This window comes from Talpa europaea (genome assembly GCF_964194135.1).
Source record: "Talpa europaea genome assembly, chromosome: 13".
Classification (NCBI taxonomy): Eukaryota; Metazoa; Chordata; class Mammalia; order Eulipotyphla; family Talpidae; genus Talpa; species Talpa europaea.
In genome coordinates, this window is record NC_140080.1 from 90,534,714 (window position 1) to 90,558,046 (window position 23,333).

The window sequence follows — 23,333 nt, forward strand, 5'->3', positions numbered from 1 at the left end:
TTTTTTTTTTTGGAGAGGTATATCTCCTTTCAATTTTTCCCTAAACTGACTCTTTAAAAACCTTTTTTTAATCTATTTCATTGGCTCTTTACTTTCTTTGGCTTCTAGAAATTACACTTTTCAAATACAGAGTTTTTCATCCTCTGTCATGTACTTTCTCCAATATAGTCAAACCATTTATGCTTCTCCTAGTCATGTAGCTCCACCTGCTGGTCATCCTTTGGCATACTATCAGGGCCCAATGGACCAAATTTTAGCTTTACCTCTTAGCAATTCTAACATGAAATATCAGAAGAGATATTTCATGATTTTTGCTATTTCTTAGATGTTTTCAAAATATCAAAGATGAGATTTACTTATATTTTAAAGGTTAGGATAAAACAGGGCATGCAATTAGCTAGACAATTTTACAACTCTAAGATTATGCAGGATCTTGGCATTCTTCTTCCTTTATCTCAAAACATTCATTATTTCATCACCCTAGGAATTATTTATTCAGTTAGTCATGCTAGAAAAGACTAAAGAAAAAAATGGAATAATGGTAGAGAAACAGACTGTGATCTAGTGATGTCGGTAAAATGGATCATGTAAGTAAAATCTCGACTATGAATTTTCAGATGTCAATATTCCCAAGATAAATTTTCTCAATTTAAGAACTTATGAGTGAACAAAGCAGTTCTAAGCACTAGAGGAAATATGGCACTTAGTCAACAGAGACAGACTTCATTGCACAATAGTTTATAAGAATCTGGGCTGTTTTGCAAAAAGGATACGTGACACAGTATTCTTTCACCTTTTAGATATTTATGTGCCAATATTTACTTGATATAAATTCTAATGGAAAATGCTAAAATTCACATGTATGTATAACTGTGATTAAAAGAAAAGAGATGGTATAAAAATGAAAAAAAATTCATTGGATTAGAGAAATAAAAATGAAACAGTCCATTATACTCAGATGGTAAATGGTGATAATTGTTTCTCCTGGTATACTGAACATTAAACTGTTGTAACAAGAGCTAAAATTTAGTCAATGCCTCCAAGTATAATTATTTCTAAATAGCTGAAAGGAGAAATAAATTTTTTATGGGTAAAAGTAAATACTCTTTTAAAAATAATTAAACACAATTTAAACCACTCATTTGGAGATCCCCAATGACAGAAATAATTTTCAATTTAGTAGCCCACTTGGTTTAGGTGTCTTATATAATTTAATGTACAAACAATTAATTAATAAGGTCTTAATATCTTCACTAGATCACTCTGTCGAATGTACTGGTAGTGTCAATCTATATTTTTAATATTAATGATATCTTATTGTATTATAGTTGTGTATACTTTTCACTCACCAAGCAATAGTACAAATTTTCTCAAGTTTGTATAAGTATGGAAGTACATGCCTTATTCTAATTCACCGTATGGGCATTAAATCCTTAACGTAACATTAAGGTGACCACTGAAGTTGTTGCCACAATGATGAATAATACTGCAAGTATTTCTCTGAGTACATCTGATTCTGGAGCTGGGCTGTTTCAAACCCCAGTGCTGCTACTTAAGAGGCTAAAATCTAAGGAAATTGACTTAACTTTCTTGTACATTAGTTTCCTCATCTGTAAAACAGGAAAAATAGCTACTCAATTGTGTTGAGAAATAATTTATTTACTATGGAAGGGGGGGATTTATTTAATACATGTGAAGCACTTAAAACAGTACTTTGTGAATACTGAACACTCAGTAAATGCTGGTTAGCTATTGCTTGTGAGGCAAATCTTTTCATAATTTATGAACCATTTGCATTTTTATCTTTGTGAATTTTCAGTTATCATTTGTCTAATTTTAAATATTGATATATAAGACTCTTTATAGCATCTATAAATAATTCTTGTTACATAATTAATAAATATTTTCTCTTAATCTGGTACTTATTTTACTTTCATGGTTTATTTTACTGAATGAAAGCATTTAATTTTTTTTTAATTTACCTCCACCAGATCCTTAAAGAATTTCTTTTTTATTTTTATTTTTTTTAGATTTATTTATTTATCTATACAAGCACTGGGTACAGTCAGAAGCACAGGAAGGTGAGAGAATTCACCAGAGCCAGAGCCAGAGCGGGGAGCAGAACAGGCAGAAGGACCGAAGTACACTGCTGAGGGGAGCAGTGGGCGTGGCAGGAGAGGTCTGTTGCGCCATGTGGGACCCTCGCCCGGTGGCCGGGGATCGAACCGGCGCTGCAGAGGCTGCGGGCAGCTTCGCAGCCCAGCGCTCAACCGCTGCACCACTGGGGAGGCCCTGAAAGTATTTAATTTTGATGTAATCAAATGATCCACTTTTTTCCTGTGACTAACATTTTCTTAATTACAGCCTTAACACTTACACTTATTTTTAAATATTTAATACTTTAATCAATGTGCTGTTTAGTTCTGTGAATGAGGTGAGGTAGGGGATCTAGCTATAATTTTTCCAAATGAATACCTAATGTTCCAAATATAATTCTTTCCTTCATTGACTTAAAATGTCATCTTTAATCATAATCAAAATCCCTTACAGTTTCTGTATTCTTTAATCTGTTTCTCAATCTACATGTACAGGCTCAACAATAGCACATTTGGTATAATTAAAACTCCTTTAAAATGTGTTTTACTATTCAGTAGAGCAAATCTCTTTATCTTGGTCTTTTTTCTCAGTACCATTAATATCAGTTAAACTATTCTTGAAAATTTATTTTTCCATATAAACTAGAATCATCATCTTGAGTTACAGTAAAAATTCTTTGGCTATTATGCTATATTTAGGTTGTGATCTGGAAAGGATTACAATTTTACAATGTTAAACATTACTATACAATGTTTTTTCATATCTTCTGTTACATCCTGAAGGAGAATTTTAGTTTTCTCCACAGGACAAATGAAAGAAGGTGGACAGTGTGTACTTGAACCCTTTGTAGAAGAGTTTTTGCCAGACCAGGCTTTTTAAAGATGATCTAAAGTTACTCTCATTTATTCACTTTCATTGTCCTGGGTATTTTCTGCACATCATGAATCAATAAAATATCTCTCGTTCATTTATTTGTTGATTTTGTTATGGCCTGACTATACCACAATAGCATAAACAGATGGATATGATATACATATGGTATTAACTGGGACAAATCCCAACCAATAAAAACTTGGCTTATATTCTTTATAGCCAGATATTACAATCTTAGAAATAGTGACACTCCTCAAAGGTAATTTCTTTTGGTGTATTTATAATACAACAGTTAGGATAATTCATTTCAGATGATCAAAGTTTGCAAAATTCATGCCAGAAAAGACTAAAAAAAATAATTTGTTTTTACTCTCCTGGATACACACACACTCAGACATTCACACATAAAATCAAATTTTTCAGATGGCAATGCAATATTTAAGTCTTCTATATCAATGCTACCTAAGTTGAAAAAATAATTTCAATAAAGTCACTCAATCACATCCCTCACACTCATATTTCAAACAATTTCTGTTTATTTTGGCCAAGAGCAAAATTCTTCCTTATCAAACACATCGTTACTAATTCAGAATGAAGCCCCAGGAGGCTGCATAAACCTGCCCAAGCCACAATGTACAGTCAGGTTTGTGACTAGTTCCTGATTCAAGGAAAACACATCTTTCTGGAATTTGTGACAGCAAAATCTGCTATTCACCAAAGGCAGTACTCCTCTCTGCCCACCCAGAGACTGTCAGTGTTTCCCAAAATTTCATCTTTAGCCATTTCTTGTCACTTTCCACACTCTCCTAGAACCTCCTACACGTGTAACCAGTTTCTACCACCATCTTTATGTTGATGTTTCCAAAATCTTCATAACCAATCTTCATCTCTATCTTGAGATTCAAGTCCTTAGTTCTAACCAATTAATTCATAACTTAAAACATAAGTTGAACTCAGTAACAATCACCCTTGCCTCTCAAATCAGCTCTTCTTTCATTCTGAAAGTCCTGATGTACCAGGATCTTCCCAATCAGCCAAGTCAAGAGTTCCCTCATCTTCTCAGCAGACCCGTCAAATCCTGTTGAATTCATCTCCTCAATATTTTCATTATTGCTCTCTGCCCTCCATTTGTCCTACTAGTCATTCAAAGGCATCTAGCATTTGGTTCATTATTTACAAAAACAATAGAAGAGACTTTCTATTTGGAGCTTGCATAAAAGTACACAAAAATGACAAATTTCTATGTAACTATCCTGTCACCATCAAGCTCATTAAAAATTTTTCATACACGTTAATAAAAAAAGGAATAGAGACTTACTGAAATGGTGTAAACAAAAATGGTAAAGTAACTTCTTTTTTCTGATTCATTTTCACCTGGAATCAATTATGAACATATTTTATTATATTATAAATGAGAAGAAAAAGTTAATTTCATTTTGAAATAAAAATATCTACTCTCTAAAGTGATTCTTCAGAGATGATTAACTACTTTGAAAATAAATGGAGTTTGTAATACTATATTATTTCATAAATATTTAAAGAAAACCATTACCATTCTCTCACAGTAAGTTGAGAGTTAAGTATATTAAGCTTGCAAAGTAACACACTGAAAGTAATTAACATACATTAAGCTTGCAAAGTAACATACTGAATGTAATTAAAATTTACTACTTTAACTCTTAGAAAACAAAATAAACCAAGCTGCATTAACAGAAGCAGCAGTAATAAAAGATTCAGTCACTTCTTTAAGTTCTTAATGTATAAATTAATATGGAATGACAAGAAATGTTGCAATGTCTGTTATTCCTTCTATGACAAATTCTAATCAGTAAAGACTTGGTTTGTATCTTCACTGGCACATAAGGTAGTCTTAGAACTAGGGACATTCCTCAAAGATAATTCTTCATCCTCAAACTGCTTCATGGAAACTGCACCTCAGAAATGTAAAACTTTATGACACTAGTCAAATACCAAATTCAAAGATAATAAATTGTATAAAATCATTTCTTAAAACACAATATCAAATATTTTTACTTAACACATGGTATTTTTGAATTGTCGTATATCCATTTTTGTGTGTGCCTTGTTTTACCTTGAACTGTTCAAGAATTTGTACTGCATTTGTAAACATGCTCTCTGCTTTGAAGAAATCAGTGTTGTTAAGATAATTCACAGGAAGGGTTCCCTGGAAATAATAAAATGGCTTAATGTTAGTATTAACAAAGCTCAATTATTCTTTTAAAACAAACAGTCTTGCAAAGGAAAAACAAGGAAGATAAGTCATATGGACAAATAGATTACTGGAATGATTACATTAAAAACTCTATTAAAATCTTAAATAAAAGATGTTCTATTACTTTTCTCACAAAAGTAGTTACAATAAAATAAATAAAGCCAAAGAGATTCATTAAGTTCAATAAGCCTAATATTTATTTCAAGATTTCTCTGTACTGGGCTGTGAACCAATGGCTCTATGCATGCAAAACAATCACTATGGGGGGTTACAGCCAGCATACTTAAAAAGAAAAAAAGAAATATAATAAAAAATATGAGATTATACTGTATAAATGAGTTTAAATTGTTTAATAAAACTTGTTTCAGTTATACACACACACACAAACACACACACTTATAACTATAAGCGTCACATTGTTTGCTCAAGTCCTAAAATAGATGACATTTTTTTTAAGTAAGTTTAATTTAAACAGTTAAAAAGAGGGCTCACTGGGAAGGATATTTGTTTGCTTTTTGACTCCTCAGTACCAGGTTCCCATTCTTAACAGCATTGCCCTCAGTCTCCCCACTGAACACAGCACAGGGATTCTCTGATGGGGTCCTGCCCTCCCCACTCCAATATATGTGCTGGAAGTCAACTCTTAGTCAAGACACAGTGTACGGTTACTCTCCCTGGTGTTGGCACCCTGAGTAGGCAGGCCCAGCTGTGAGAACATGGTTTGGTTCCTTCTTCTGAGTCTCTGGAGTTCTCTGATTCCTGCCTTTGATTTAGCAAACCACCAATATCTTGCAATCACAAGTTATTTACACATCTTCATCACTTAAAAGTAAGCTGCAAAGCTAAGAATCTATGTATATTTCAGAAAATAAAAAATTATAAAGAAATACTATTAGGCTTATTATGTTCCATGTTATAGATTATAATATATACACAATATAGTACATAGCTGCAAAGTATAAAAGGAATTATAGTTTTAAATGTAATCAAAGATTATTCAGAAACATAAAAATAAATTTACTGCACGAGAATCTTTAATTCTGAGATCTGATAATAAAACTGTATTCCTTACCACTGAGTTAAGGGGGAAGGCAATTCCGATAAGAGAAGCCATCAATGGTGCAATATCAGCCTACAAACAAAAAAACTTCATTTCTACAAAGTCTACAGACATCAACAAATACACAAAAGAATTTCATGCAAATATATTTTGGAATTAACCATGGTCTTCATTATAATCCATTTCCTTCAAATCTTTATTGATAATGATCTCTAAAAATGTCATTTGAAACAGGTACATGAATTCATTAAAAAAAATTTTTTTGAAAAGCAGCCACTAACAGCCCCTGCTAGGGTTTAGCTAGAAAAATGTAAATATTAATTAAAGAAAGATATAAAGCAGGCAAGAAGCTCTGTAGACACAAGACCCCAAATACTGCTTTGGATGGCTCCCCATCAAGTCAGCTTTCCAGGAGAGTTGCTCTTGTTGGCTTGGCTTCTCCCCGCTCCCTGGACTGGGTGCAGCCCGAGGGGCACCCATGGCTAGCACAGCCCAGAAAGGCTTTGCCTGCCCCTCTGCTTTGGGGAGCGCCCTCAGGCGCTTCTCTGGTCCCAGCCCCTCCCTGCGCCCTTCCCCCCACCTCCAATTCTCCTCTCCCCATTGCCCCTCAGCCCACTTGAACTTGACCCTTTGCCACCCCACAGACGGCTTTCACTAAGATAGTATCTTTCATTTTCCTAAGCCTCATTGACAGCTTTCTCAGTCCTAATAATTTTTTCAAGCAGCAAAGTGCTTGGATATCAGAATGCCAGTTTCAAATCCTTGCCAGCAATTTCTGAGACCTTGGGCAGGTTATTAACCTCTTCAATGCTTCAGTTTCCTTATCAGTTAAAAAATAAACAAAAATTTCCCCCTTACGGAGTTACGGCAGGATTAAGTGAGATTTCAGTGGCTAAAAAGTACCTGGCGCGTGCTAATCCTGCCAGGACCAGTGGCTACCAAGCGCTGCTGTGGCTGCTCAGTGGGCCTCGCAGAGAACTGTGTGGCCCACTCCCTCGTGCCTCTGTGACACCACACTCAACTGAGAGTCTTCTGACTACGAGGCTGCTTTCCAGGTATCTTCTCTAGTCTCCCCCATGTAAAGTTGGAGCTTGGTCCCAGTTCTCAATCCTTCATACATCTTACCATCTGGATCCTTGGTAAGTACTATGCCAGGGAAAACTGGAAAACCCCAAAGACCTCCTAATCACCTTCTCTCCTTCCCCTGGAGTCTACTGTTGACCTTCTCTAGTCTGTTCTCCATTGTGCATCCAGAGAAATCCGTTCACAATAAATAAAAGATCATGTCACTCTCCAGGCTTCGAACACTTTAAGGGCTTCCCCAAGAATAAGTCCAGAATGCCCATAATGCCCTGCGAGAGTGAGTGCCTCATATCACACCAGTCTGTGTTGCTCTGTGCACCAGTTTCCCTCAAAATCCTTAAAAGTTGACATATATACCAGTTGTGCACATTTTGCTCCCTGTACCTGAAAAGCCTTTCTCCTATTGCCTTGGCTTGGTAACTTTACTCTTCAATCTCAGCCCAGCCCTCCACTTCTCAGGAAGCCTTTGCTGACTAGTCTACCTAATGCATCCACTCTCTGCTCTCTCTGGCTCCACAGGCCTCTTCTGTAGTATTATCATAGCTACATGATAACTATATATATATATAACTATATATATATAAATAGTTACATGATAACTATATATGATAACTATGATAACTACATGATAACTATATATATATAAATAGTTACATCTATTTATATAATAATTTGATTAGTATTTGTTCTCACCCTAAATTATAGCTTCCAGGACAGAGACTGTGTCTGCTTTTATTCACCATTATATCCTTTACAGAGTGTTTAATATTATTTTAATGTTATGTTTATACAATGTTTAAACACACTGTAGACATATAGCAATGTTAATGGAAGGAAGAAATAAATCAATTCTCATCTAATATAGATCTGAAGTGGGAATATTCAAAGAGCAAGAGCTGAATTTATATTCAGTTTTAGTTATAAGAAAAACATGGTCTTGTTTTATGATCTTCAAGTTATTCCTATCTCTTTTACAGTGATTTTTATTGCAAATTAATAAGCTGCTATTCTGATTTTATATATTTTCATTACACAGGTAGTACACATCCATCCTGACATTCTTCACATGCTAAGAAAGAACATGCTTCTGCAATCACAGGCCTGAAAATGAGATTCTCGACCTTGGTTTACCCACCACAGTAAAGAAGGTCAACTTGTGAGGTGACCTGGGGAAGGTACGATATTTCTACCACTTTGGAAGCTACCTACCAATGATATCAAGCCTTCTAAAAATAGTGCAGATGGCTGTTTACGCAGCCTCATTTTACAGATGAAGTTATTAGTCTAACTGATTAGGTTGGTAATATATTTTGCTATAACATAAAGCTTCTGGCTGAGTAGTGTATATTCTTGTCACTTTTTTCCAACTGTATTTATAAGGATACGGAGTAGAATTAAAGATAAAATATGTGTTAATGAAAAAGAAATGGTCAGAAAGAAACCTATGGTGAGATTTTATTAGATTTGCACCTAATGCAATTAAGCAAGGCAACGATGACAAGAAATCCCAGAATTTTAACAGGCATGCAGATTTCAATTTACTTAATTATTTCACTAGCCAGTGTTATTTATAGGGAGTCTTCTCCTTTTAGTTTTACTTGCGGCTTTTTATATTTTGTAAAAATAATTAATTGGTTTAAATATTTGTACTAAGATCATTTCCTTTGGTAACTGAAATGTTTTAAAAAATCCTCACATCATTATTATCAATATATACTTCCAGTTTGTTTGGTTTTTTGATCTAGACCTCTTATAGGAGATAAGATTAAATTTGGACTTCATTAAAATGAATACCTGATTGACATCTTGCCTCTTCCAGTTCTCCAACTTCCATTCTGAAAGATGCAAAGCAAGAACTGATATTAAGATTTAAAACAGAATGAATCACCTCATTATTTTGATTGATCAGTGCTTAATGGAAAATGGGTAAGGAGTATTTTTTAGGTAATGAAATGCTCTGTAAAGCATACCCTGATAGTACCGGCAATTGCACAACCTTGTGAATACACTAAAAATCACTAAATTGTACATTTAAAACATAAATTTTCTGGTGTAAGAATTATATCTCAATTAAAAAGAATTTGGAAAAAAAATCTAAGGAAATGTTATTATACAAGCCAAAAAAAGAGTCTCCGACAGGGAGACTCTCTGGTGGCGTCAGGGTTAAGTCTTTGTGCTATCACCACTATGGCCTGAGTTCAATCACCAGCCAAGGAGCTGACCCACATGGCACAGAAGACCACTCCTGTCTCATCCACTGCTCCCCTAAACAGTGTATTTCAGTCAATCTGCCAGTTCTGCACCCCACTCTGTCTCACACACACAACACCACCACCACCCCAACCCTGCACCTCTGGCATACATTCCAGTTCTTCTATGCAAATATAAATGAATAAATTTTAAAAAAAGATTTAAAAAAATTGTTGCAAGACACATGTATCATTTAAAAAAAAAGTCTCCCCTGGGCCTCCCTTGTGGCGCAGCAGCAGCCTCTGCAGCACCAGTTCGATCCCCAGCCACTGGGCAAGGGTCCCACGTGGTGCGCAGACCTCTCCTGCCGTCCGCTTCTCCCCTCAGCAGTGTATTTCATCGGTCTGCCTGCTCTGTTCCCCGCTCTGGCTCTGGTGAGTTCTCTCACCCTCCCACGCTTCTGACTGTACCCAGTGCTTGTATAAATAAATAAATAAATCTTAAAAAAAAAAAAGTCTCCTATGGTAGGAATACCTAATCAGGGCTACGAGTTCAGAATCCCTGGAAGTTTTAAAAAGATAAATTTGGGACCTCACTCAGATTCACAAAATCAAATAGCTAGTGCTAAGGCATGGAAATCTGTATTTTTTTTACATTTATATCTTTAATAAGTGTTTGGATAAAAGCTAATTTGGAGTAAGGCATTTGAGAGGAATTTTGTCCAACTGGTGAAAACTCAAAAAAAAACCTTTACCTTACAAAATACTCAGAATGCCAAGAAAAAAAAGAATTCCTTTTCTTCATAGAGTGAGAAGCAAATGAGGTTTGGGCAACACTCAGTCTTCCAAAATTCTAGATAGGACAAAATCTGTCCTGTTGTGAAACATCAATTGTGACATATGTGTGATTTGTTTGACTCATAGTCATCATAGGTTAAGATTTGACTCGGGTTTCATCTAAATCCCAGTAACATTAAGACTTTACAAAAAGCAATGCTATATGTAGTTTACACTTTCATAAGGTAAGTGAGGCTGTAAATTTCAAACTGAATGTTATAAACCAAATGATACGAAATTATACAAAAGTAATAGAAACAGGGGCCTCCCTGGTGGCGCAAGCAGTTAAGACACATCCTATGACTCTATCTGCAGCCACTGCAGCACAAGTTCGATCCCTGGCCAGGGAGGTGACCCACATGGCGCAGCAGACCTCTCCTGTCTCACCTGCTGCTGCCCTGAGCAGTGTATTTCAGTAGATCTGCCTGTTCTGCTTCCCACTCTGTCTCTGGTGAATCCTTTCACCCCACACACCTCTGACCTGTACCCCAGTTCGTATATGCATAAATAAATAAATCTTGAAAAAAAAAGTAATAAAAACAATAATGACACAAATATCAAAGTGAACACAACTTGAAAAAGGTTTTTTTAAATTAAACTTTGCTTCTGGTTTTTACATGTTACATTTGTAAAAACAATAAAAATGAATGTTTATACCTTTCAAAAATGCATCATCAAATTGCTGAGCTGATACTTTTTGGGGATACCTAATTCCAGCTCCCCAGGTAACTAAAGGAGTCAAAGTCTCTGAAGGATGACCAGCCCCATGGGAACCTACAAGACAATAAGAATGATAAGACAGTACAAAGTACCTAAGAACTGATTTATACCTAAATATTTATTGCTTGCAACTCTGTATACAATTAGTTTTAAAACATTCTCAAAGCAAGTCAAGTATCAAACAAAATCAAAAAGTGGAATGTCTATTGACTGGCTGAAAGAATACCAATAAGACTTGGAGGTGATGGCACCAGAGTAGAGCCCAAGGCAGAAGGAACAGGGAGCACCCCTTGAGAAGTGGTCCTCCAGTGTGGGGCAGCAGCAGGGACCAGGTCTGCTCGGGAAAGGACGCCAGAGCCTCCACACTTCCTTCTTTCAGGCTACTCTGCCTGGAGAACCAAAATTCCTTCCAAGAGTGGTACCAGCTAAGTAGAATTCTACGTTGTGACTGGGAGACCCAAACCTCATCTTCATCTTTTTTCTCTGTGCACATGTTGTATTTACCCTGGGAATCTCTCAGCGAGGACTGGCTCATGCAGGCGGCATTTTCAGTAACCCTAGGACTCTCAGTAAAAGAACACGAATAACTCGCCCTTTTGCCATCATGCATAGTTAACTCTAGGTAAATAGGTACTTTTGTTTTCTTTCCCACACTTTTCTGTAGTTTCTCCTTTTATATGAAAATATATTTGTTTTACAGCTAGAAGATTCTTTGTATAAAAAATCTTTCTCATAAATATTAACATTTGAAGTATGCAATATTATGTGCTAGGTATTATACATATACTGAGACACCTAATCCTCTTCAACAGTATATCTGCAAGCTGCATTTACCACTACCTTAATCAGAAACTATATATTACTTAAGGACACACTTACCCCAGTCTGTCATTCCATGATCGGCAGTAAAGATAAATGCCGTTTTTCCATCATTTCCATAAAAATGGTTAAACACAGAGACAATTTCTTTTATTCCCTCATCAACTGTCTTAATATTGTCTTCATATTCCCTATTTAAAAAGAAATAGAAAAAAAGAGTAAATTACATTAACTTGGAAAATTTATCCGATATGAGCTCATTATATTCAAAGTCAATAATTCCTGAAATATTTTTATATTTCAATATCTTAAAATCAAAGCTTTTTAGAGATTGTTAAAATTAATTTTTTCCTTTTAAAGAAGCAAAAAAATCTGAAAGTTTTCAGAAATGGTTTTAAAAGGAGGGATTGATTAGGAAAATTTAATGAATGCTCTTGTAAGTCTTAAATGTGATAATGGTGACTTTCAAGTTTACCTCCCACATAATACAAAACATGTTCTTGCTACATCCCTGTTCCAAGTAAAGAATATTTTCATCACCTAGAGTGTTTGTGATATAAGATACAATTAGCATAACGCAATATAATACAATGTATTTAGTTTTCCATACAGTTGAACTAGGTTGGTTTGGCATGAATTCTATTATTTAAAGTGCATCATGTTAAAGACAAGCGTGAGGCATTCACTACTGGTAGCTAACTGTTGGCTTCCCAGTTACAGTCAGACTAATCTAAACCAAATTTGAAGTAAAGAACAGAAGCGTAACGTGTATACTTCCTCTTTTTTATGGTCTGCAAAAGTGAGAGAAATATATGCTCTTCTGCATAAGGAATGAAGGGGAAACATAACATATAAAACTGTATACATTTATTTGCTAGATATAGTATTGATTAGGTGAAACACAAGGAATAGCAAATTAGGCCTTATGGTGATATAGGATCACCATAAAATGCTTTTAAAAATTACCTGAAATATTTCTAAAATACATACCATTTTCCCTCCCAACCCTGGAATATGGAATATAAGTACAAGAAATACTTTACTTATATTAATGTGCAAGCTGACCAACACAGGGAATTTTATCCACTATATCATACTATAGCTCACATAGTTGAGACTGTATTCTGCTTTAGAATTAATTAAAATATAATTTCTGTTGTTAATTACAAAGAAAACATCATAACACTTTAAAAGTTGAAACATTATAGCTGATACCCTCAAAAACATAAAAGTAAGCACACTGTTAAAATTACCTAGATGATGGTCGGTGAGCATGTCCATTTGTATCTACTCCTAATAAATGTAAGAAAAAAACTATTTTGTCTTCATTTACTTGAGAAAACAAAGACTGGTTGTTTCTGGCAGCATGAAAGAATTCCTATACGTAACAAATCAGTGGAAAAGATTTAGTTCATATATTTTATTTAAAAAATAATTCTGAACACATTCATGAAATTCGTACATTAACTCTAACATTAAATAATCTTGTTTTGTTTAAATTTGACCTCAGGACATATCAAAACAAAGTTCTTGTTAGCTCAGACATCTATCTGTGTTCAAATAACAAGGAACGATTCTCTATCTTATAATTAGGCCAAAAAAAAGTTTGGAAATCTTGATTTCATAACATTAACCACCCTATATCTCACTACAGTGGCAATATCTGAAGGGGAATCCTATCCTTCCAAAATCCCAACAATAATGTAAACCAATGTTACCACAATTAAAAAAAATACTTAATACAGCAGACTGAAGAAATATTTAACAAGAGTCCAAAACAAAAGAGTACTAGAGGCAACAGCTTAGGAATGCTTTATTATCACTTATAAATGTTTTCAGAGCTGCACTAATTGTCCTGTCTGTTGCCACCCTCATACAACCATAATCTTTCACTCGGAAGATTGCAAATAGTCTCATAGCTACTTCCTTTACCCCAAGGCTAGACTCTGTTCTTCATGCTGTGTGGTTGAAAAATGTTCACTCAATGAAATCTGTTTCCAGAATGTTTATATTAATTCCAAATGAAAACTGGAATGGTAAACCTCTTCTGAAAGAAAGCATTCACTTTGTACTAACATATACATGAACATGTAAGCAAGTACCTATGGAAACTACTATTAATTTATTTTAAATAAGTCAACAGGCTAGGTCAAGACATAGAATTATCGTTCACATAAACATCTCTAAGACATTAATTTTAGCAAGAGATATTTAAATTTCTGACAAAAGTCTTACGGTAGTTTCTGCAAGAGAACAGTTAAATTCCAAAGATATAATTGAAAGCTAGCAAAAAAAAAAAAAAGAAAGAAAGAAACAATAAAACTTAGCAACCAAGCTTGAGTTAAATCTGTAATTTGTTCCATTTGATAAAAAATACTCAGCTATGCAAAAATTATAATTCATTCGTAAATGGACAAAAGATCTGATAAGCAAGGAAATACTCATTGAGGAAATAGATAGCTATTACCTTTCAGATAGGTGGTCTTTTGACAAAAGAAGTGAAATATACAATCCAGTCTTTTAATAAAATGTGCTATAACACAGAACTTTCAAGTTCAAGCAAGGAGGAAAAAAAAACTAAGATGCATTTAATAACAAAACCATTTCTACAACTTCAGGTACAAATGTGTGCACTGTAGACTAATTCCACTCAATAGTACGTACCTTAACTCTATCAAAAACCCAGGTGTCCAGCTTTGATGCATCTTGGGCACCAAAATCCTCATTTTCAGAGTCATACGTATGTGCAAATACGTGGTCTCCACTAGCACCTGAAAAGGAAATTGGGGTGTGTGTGGGGGGGAACATTAACAACCTTTTAAACTGTTAAAAATATGAACTAGTTCTTTTTTTCTTTTCTTTTCTTTTCCTTTACATTTTAAAATGACAGGTTTATTAGGAAAAGGAAAAAGAAAAAGAGAGGCACCTGCAGTCACAGGCGGGCAGGAGAGCTATCTGAGCTAGTGTTTTAAAGATTTTTTGTGAGTAAACAGAATTTTTCACAATGTACAATGGGGAAGAGAAAGATGGGTGGAATGATTAATATTTAACATATGCTGCTGCTTTTTTGTTCTCAAAATAAAATATTCCAATTTTGCACACTACATGTAAGTTAATTAACTTGCCAAAATCACAATGCTAAGACACAACAGCATAAAATAACAGCAAAGTCCAGCTCCCTGTAAAAATTTAACTATTCAAAAACTATGTACATTTTAGGATTTTATAATCTAAAATAAGTGGTTGACAAAACTTCCTAAAGCAAGAAGAAAATTCAAATATTTCACTTCTTTTATTCATAGGGTATATATTTTTCTTAATACAAGGGATTATATAATGTTACTGCCAAATAATTTGAGGGATCAACAAATATATTAATTATACATTTGTAAGATTTTATTAAGAATCTATAATTTAATGATTTTTGAGTTAAATAGTTAAATGGGTTCTTACGGTTATAAGGAAGACTATAACAAAGCAATAATAATCTCTCACCAGTTCAGCCTAATGACACTATTCTACTGCTTAGTCATTCTGCTTTCCAAATCCTAAGTAAAGATCTGACTGGGTTTGTTGGTTACCATTCCTACTGACTGTCTCTGATTCAGGCATTGGTCCTGTTCTATCAACTGTGATCAGCTTAATCTACCCTCACTACACCACCAGTCACCCTCAACACTAAACTACCTCCTAAGAAAAATGTACATAAATGGCAAGCAGTGGGAGGTTTTTGCAGCCTGCCATACATAATAATGTTCTACTAGCATACATAAAATTCTAAGTATATATTACACTTTCATGATATAATTACAATTACAATTATGTAAATTATACCCATGGCTAAGAATAACACTGCAAATGCATCATGAAGTGAAATGGCCATTCTGCTCTCATTAAAAACCATTTCATGACATAAAATTCAAAAGGGATCCAACTGACTCTATAAAATAACATAAAGGAATTTTCTAATCAAGAGATGTTCTAATACTTGAAGAAAATTCATGCACAGACACAAACAACAAACCCAAAAGATGTGAATTAAGTTGTAAAGATAGAAGTACAGCTACAAGCTTTAACATTAATCTTTATGTATCTACTAATGCCTTAATAATTTATCAAACGTAGTAAACATCAACATCCTGAAGAGTTATGTGATAAGCATGTTGCCAAATGTTTCACATGAAGTATCTAATTTAATCCTAAAAACAAGTCTTTGATATAGAAGTAATAAGTTACTATTATTACATTTTACAAAAAAGGATAACTGAAGTTCAGAGATATTATCTAACTTGTCCAACATTATAAAGCTGTTAAATGTTAGAGCCATAAACCACTGCATCAAATCCAAGATACTAATAACTGTACATCCCAACATTTCAAGTACAACTTATATAGAAAAATCAAATACAGAAAAGCTGGTATGCCTAGCCATTGTTAACACACATCCCTGTTTCAGAGATGCTGAATGTATGAAAACATGTATCTCAAAATCAATATAATGAGTAAGTAATATATAAAAAACTACCATATTAATTTCTTGCCTGTTTACTCTCTGATGAAACATAATCAATGACTCTTACCTTTGGCAAACATAGTCAAGATATCTGGGCTCCCCCAGCTCCATGTGTACTTGCTTTCATTAAAAAGAGAATCAAATTCTACAGGATTTTCCTTCCATCCTTCACGTCATTGAGAAAAAAAAGGAAGCAATAACAAGAGTAAAAAAGATATATGGGGAAGTGGCCCCTGAAGAAGTACTTTCAATAACAATGGGAATTAGTTTCAGAACAGCATCAAAACTAATAATTGACTTTATGTTACATGTATTTTATGTTACATGTATTTTGTCACAATTTCTTTCAAAAACCTCACAATAAATAATTTACTTCTTACTGAAATAAGACTCACTTTGGAACTTTGGACATGTAAAAAAAACCATGGATCCACCCAATCAATAACACAAAATGGTAAAAGACTGAAGCTTAATTCTTAAATCAATACCAGTGTGTAAACCTCTCCAGGGGTAAGGCATGCTAAAACACTTATCAGAAGTATCACAAGACACACTACACTTTGTGTCATGATTCAGTATGAAAGAAGAAGTATTTATGCAATAAATTTTTCATATGACAAAATCATCTAAGTAGACCATACCTTTGGCAACTGCACTAACATCTTCATAAAACCCAGCTATCAGGGCTACATGACCTGGCCGAGATTCAGTTGGCACACGGGTATGAGATATCCCCCAGCTGCCTTCATGCATTATGATGCTTCTAAAAGATATTGCAGAGGAATAGTTATCATAGACTGTGATCAAGTCATTGTTGAGGCTTTAGAAAAATAAGATTATTACAGAAGGAATCAAACCAAAAAAAAAATAAAAAAAGCCAGTCAAATTTAAGAAGGAATCTTTTTGACCCCAGCTGAGTGAGCTCTAGCCCTCTGACCTGCTAAGATGAGGACCAGAAGCGAAACCAGGTAAAGGGAAGAAAATCACCCAACTATGGAACAGAATCATGAGACAAAACACACTATTGCCATTTTAACCCAAGAAGTACTGACATGGCTTGTTACATAAGGAACAACAGCTAAACACAACACTATTCTATCCATGTTAAGTTTTATTAGTGTGATGATGGTATCGTGATCATGTAGGAGAACGTCCTTGAAGCAGATAGATGCATGCCAAAGAGTTTAGGGATGAAGCCTCCAAAAAATCATGCTTCTAAACTTTTAGGGAACAAATAGTTTAAAGTTAAAGCATGTGTGTTCAGGTGTATAGGAATGTGTATTGAGAGAAAGGACGCAAATATGAAAAAAACCTGCAAATTGTTCAAACTAGGTTTAGGGTATATAGGTTAATAATTTCAACTTTTCTATGGTTGAAAAACTCTCAAAATAAAAAATTGAGGAAAGGAGACCTCCCCAGTGGCACAAGGGGTTAAGACACAACCTATGAAGCTGTCTGCAGCCTCTGCAGTATGAGTTCAATCCCCAGGTGGTCAGGGAGCTACCCACATGGCACAGCAGACCTTTCCTGATTCACCCGCTCCTCCCCTCAGCAGTGTATTTCAGTCAGTTTGCCTGTTCTGTTCCCCACTCTGTTCTGTTCCCCACTCTGTCTCCGGTGAATCCACTCAACCTCCTCCCCCCCCCACACACCTCTGGCCTGTACCCCAGCTCTTGTATGCATAAATGATTATTTTTTAAAAAACAAATAAAAAATTGAGGAAAGGAAAATGGCTACACTCCTGTTAGAAGTAAAACTATATTGCTCCATTTGAGATTAAAACAGGCAATATGTTTCTTTTGCTAAAATGTATCAATATTCTTCAGTTGTATCACAATGATTCATATTAGATGTGGAGAAGAAAGCAAAACCACAACCATGTCCTTGCAGGTAGAAGGCCAGCATAGCAACAAGCTGTGAAACACTGCAGTGTTTTTATTTTCAAAATAAATGCTTGACTCTGAAAAGCTCTGCAGAAAAATGTAAGTACTAGTTTAGATACTTTTAATACTGATTTACCTCATAATAAAGGCATTTTGTATAAAACACATACATAGTAAGTAAAAGGCTATAAAATCACTAACCCACATTTTTTCTTAAAGATTTATTTATTCATGCATAGAAGAACCGGGGTACAGGCCAGCTGTGCAGGAGGGTGAGAGTATTCACCAGAGACAGAACAGGGACCAGAACAGGCAGACTGACTGAAATACACTGCTGAGGGGAGCAGCAGGCGAGGCAGGAGAGGTCTGCTGCACCATGCAGGTATCTCCCCAGCCAGCCAGGATGGAAGGGATTGAACCAGTGCTACAGAGGCTGCAGACAGCTTCACAGCGCTGCGCTCAACTGCCGGTGCAACCAGGGGAGGCCCCCACTAACCCACATATTAAAGGATAAATATTGTTCAACTTCTTCAGTTATATAATGAAAACTGAGCTCAAACACAAAGAGGGAGTTCTCAAGAAATTTGGATACCTCTGTTTTAAAGCATTTTGATCAATTCAGATCAATTTTTTAAAATATGAAGACTGGAACAAATAGAACCTTTCAAAAACAGATTTAGAATGAACCAGAAGATTCCTGAAATTGTAAGCACACAACAGAATACAACACAAGGCACATCCCCTGTGGCAGCCTTGGGGCCACAATAAAACACCCATAAGAGAAACCAGGGCTGCCAGAAAAGCTTGCCTCTTCCTTAACAACCAGTATATTTTCATCTTGTTAATTTTTCAATGGCCTGCATTTTTTAACTTTCTTTGGCAACTAAGAAATCCACCTAAATATAGCCCTTAAATTTTTGAAATCACCCAATTATATCCCACAAATTTGTAGGAATTTGTTATACATTTGTGAGTACTGAACTTAACCCTGACTTGATCTATTTTCCTACTCAGATTTTCCTAAATTGCCCTGAGTTGTTCATTTTTTAATCCTTTATTATGGAATTCTTTGAGCCACCATAAATTTATTTTTGGAAATTCAACATAAAATTCAAGTCTATTCATTCTTCTGGGAATCAACAAATATTTATTAATTACCTACTATGTTCTAAGAATTAAGAGATAGGTGTATGCAAAGCAAAACCCCAGACTTCAAGGAACTTGCACAGGCTAAGTACTATAAGGGAAAATAAAACAGGATAAATAGAATGACGATGGGTGATGATGACAGATGGGTACAGGGAAAGATGGAATATTTTAGATAAATTTCCACTTGAATTTGAATTTTAAATACTTCAAAACATAAAAGGCTTTTGAGGAGCTTGCTACTAATTGGGAAAAGAACAATTGTTTGCAGAAGCCCCATAAGTTCAAACATTAAACATGTCTTTTCAAAGTCACTTAAGAGAATCTAAAATTATGGGGGTGGGGTGCGGTGGGGTGGGGAGGTGGGTGAGCTCTGCGGTGACGCGGGGCCCTCACGTTGACCGGGAGCTGCAAAGCAACGGAGTGCAGAGCAGGTCTGCTGGTCCAAGCGGCGCAGCGCACCTCACAGCATGAATCGCGAGGAGACAGCAAGGCTAGGCCCAGGATAACGGAGTGGCAAAAGATCTCAACATGGAAAATACCAACGCGGGGCACGAGAAAAAGAGGGAAAAGGAGCAAGACACTAATAAAGGAGAGCCCTTGGCCCTCCCTTTGGAAGTTGGTGAATATTCTTTGCCTAGAGGAAGCTGTGCCCGGCAGCCCATCCAGCAGTATAGATGGGCAGTGATTGAGAAGCTTGGAGAGCCACAGGCGAGGGTGAGAGAGAATATGGAAAGGATTGGGGAGGAGGTGAGGCAGCTGATGGAAAAGCTGAGGGAAAAGCAGTCCAGTGAGAGTCTGCGCGCAGTTAGCACAGAGCCCCCTCGCCAAGACCATCATGATGAGTTTTGCCTTATGCCTTGAATCCTGTTGTTTCCCCTGAAGCTAATAGGGAGACACGCCTGCTTCCTAAACTTACATGTTTGTGATGTACCTTTGTTGTAAACCTTTTGATGTCATTAATTTCTAGTGGGTCTCTTACTACCAACTTAGAGTTGAATGTTGTGTTTTTCAGCCAGCCTGTAAGATTTTGTTAGCAGAGGAATTCTATCTATTGCATGGGAAAAAGCTCATTATATATTGTGAAGTTAATAAAGCAGTTTAAAAAAGCAAAAAAAAAAAAAAGAGAATCTAAAATTATAATGAACAGTGATACAGACTTGGAAGAGTTTTATGTATCTTATAAAAGATGTATCTTAAGTTGAAGTCTATATCTGCTAGTTAATCACAATTATAATTAATAGTTCACTAATATTTATGCTAGTCGTTATGTTATTTTAAAAAATTAACAGGATTTTTTTAAAAACATTTATTTATGCATATAAGAGCAGGGGTACAGGCCAGAGGTGAGAGGGATGAGAGGATTCACCAGAGACAGAGCGGGGAACAGAACAGGAAGACTGACTGAAATACACTGCTGAGGGGAGCAGCGTCTGCTGCCCCATGTGGGTAGCTCCCTGGCTGGGATCGAACTCATGCTGCAGTGTCTGCGGTATGCTTCAATAGGTTGCGTCTTTAACCCTGTTCCTTCTCATTATTATCCTTGTGCCTAATGTGAGATAAGTAGAATCAGAGTATTTTCCAGAGATGTCTTCATACCAGTTGACATGCTTACCTAATAAATGGTGCTCTAGAATTTCCATTTTCATCTAATTCATAAATTTTATCTGCTCGCAGGCCATCAGCAACAAAAAGAACTAATCTTCTGGCTGGAGGAGGCAATGGTGTAAACTGAGGAGTCATTCCATGAACCAAAGGAGATGTAAAGTAAATGTCAAAGATGGAGGCGAAGAACACACAATGTACGAACAGTCCCAAAATAAAGAAGAGCATCATATCCAGCACAAGTACTTAATCTTCAAAAAAACTGAAAGAGGGGACAGAATTAAATATAGGTAAACTTTAATACATTGACACATACTTTCTCATTTTTTGAAGACTGCAAGTAAATTGAATATATACTTTAAAGTACTGTTGATCTTAGGTCATTTTCATTTGTTGTGGTAACAACAAACATTTTTTAATAAGAGATAATACTGAAATCAAACACATGATAAAAGTGCACTCAAGCAAAAAAGAAAAAGGTCAAGTATAAGAGGCAGTTAGCTTGGTGGTAAGGTATGGTGTGGTCACACATACCTGCACAAGTGTGAAACTACTCCCCTAAGTGCCACAGTATTGTAAACCAATCTTACCTCAATAAAAATAAACAGAAGTATACCAAAATAGGCAATCAGCATCAATAAATTATTTATAATAAATTTAAATACATAAAATTAACATAACATCAAAAAGTAAAAAACAAGATGCGCGGGAGGGTGAGAGGATTTATTTATTTATACATACAAGAACCAGGGTACAGGCCAGATGTGTGGGAGAGTGAGAGGATTCACCAGAGACAGAGCGGGGAACAGAACAGGAAGACTGACTGAAATACACTGCTGAGGGGAGCAGCGGGGAGACAGGAGAGGTCTGCCGCGCCAGGTGGGACCCTCGCCCAGCCCGGCGGGATCAAACCGGCGCTGTAGAGGCTGCAGAGAGCTTCACAGTGTGGTGCTCAACCACCTGCACCACCCAGGAGGCCCTACTGAAATGATTTAAATGTTTGAAAAAAGGCGATCTTTTCCATTTTCATAGTTAAGATACATGCCTTAATGACTATCCTGATTATTCAATGAAACATTACCTGTATAGACCTAGATTAATGTAACTCCTATAAATAGAAAACTTCCCAACAATATTAATAATAAATTATTATAAGTACAGATCAGTAATAATTAATACTCCAGTATATGCTACTTCTTAAAAAATTTTAATTGATAGGTAAAGCTCTCTGTATTGTGGAAAAAAGTACTTACTGAGAAGATTGGTCAGTTGATGTGTGTTATGAGCTTGGAGAGTCATATAAACAAGTCCATGATTATAGGATATGAAGTACAGATTTGCATAGAAAAGCAATCATAGAAGAATTTCTATATCCAATTTCTCACAGCCCTGAGGAAACATAATTTAAATCTATTTTCAATTTATATTTTATATTCAGACCTTAAAGAGAATCCCTTGTTTGTTTGTTTGTTTTTAAGATTTATTTATTTGTACAAGCACTGGGTATAGTCAGAAGCGTGTGAGGGTGAGAGAATTCACCAGAGACAGAGTGGGGAACAGAACAGGCAGACTGACGAAGTACACTGCTGAGGGGAGCAGCGGGCGGCAGGAGAGGTCTGCGTGCCATGTGGGACCCTCGTAGGTGGCCGGGATCAGACTTAATTGCTTTTCCTACCCTGAGTTGCTATTGATACTTGTTTTATTTTTTAAAACCTGTCAAATATTCTCAATATAAACTAATACTGTATTAATTGATAAATTACTACAATAATGACATTTATTGTGTAGGAGGTACCAGGCAGTATGACAAGCACATTTCTAATTCTGTATACCTTCAGTATGGCTTTGACAGATGAATGTTAAGGCTGAGAGAAGTCACAGCAAATAATTGGTAGAACTGGGCTATGAACTTCAGGCTCTTCTACCTGATAAGCACAATCTTTTAGCTCCTTTATTGGCATGGTGGACTCGACCAGGTCATCAAACGTCTCCAGTCTCAAATTCATTTATCTTTCTACTGATGGGAGAGCAGCTATTTTGAAGGACCTATAATGTGTGTATTAAACGTGTGTATTAAATGCTAGGTGCTTACTGAGCCCTGAGAGTTTGCTATTTATCCAAGAAGAGGCAAGCGGGATAGCCACCGATTCAAGCTAATGGTTTGCATTAATTTCAGTTTACCCAGACTCAGCAAACCAGTTTTCATTTGCTTGAGACTTTGGTTTGCTTTGGTTTTGCGTATTTGGGGGTTGGGGGGAGGGAGCGAGAGGGGGAC

General features: G+C 35.7%; 1 protein-coding gene across 1 annotated transcript in view; it reads right to left on the minus strand.

Moving 5' to 3' along the window:
* Positions 1-21,289, minus strand: part of PIGN (phosphatidylinositol glycan anchor biosynthesis class N) — a gene marked incomplete at its 5' end in the record, with an annotated part of 81,297 nt that extends 60,008 nt beyond the window's left edge. The window contains 11 exons of the mRNA XM_084252327.1: positions 4,289-4,344; positions 5,063-5,155; positions 6,276-6,335; positions 9,141-9,181; positions 11,030-11,146; positions 11,972-12,102; positions 13,165-13,289; positions 14,576-14,682; positions 16,492-16,590; positions 17,066-17,187; positions 21,069-21,289. Coding sequence (XP_084108453.1) covers positions 4,289-4,344; positions 5,063-5,155; positions 6,276-6,335; positions 9,141-9,181; positions 11,030-11,146; positions 11,972-12,102; positions 13,165-13,289; positions 14,576-14,682; positions 16,492-16,590; positions 17,066-17,187; positions 21,069-21,289 — 1,172 coding nt within the window. The remainder of the gene's footprint in view (positions 1-4,288; positions 4,345-5,062; positions 5,156-6,275; positions 6,336-9,140; positions 9,182-11,029; positions 11,147-11,971; positions 12,103-13,164; positions 13,290-14,575; positions 14,683-16,491; positions 16,591-17,065; positions 17,188-21,068) is intronic.
* Between the last annotated feature and the right edge of the window lie 2,044 nt (positions 21,290-23,333).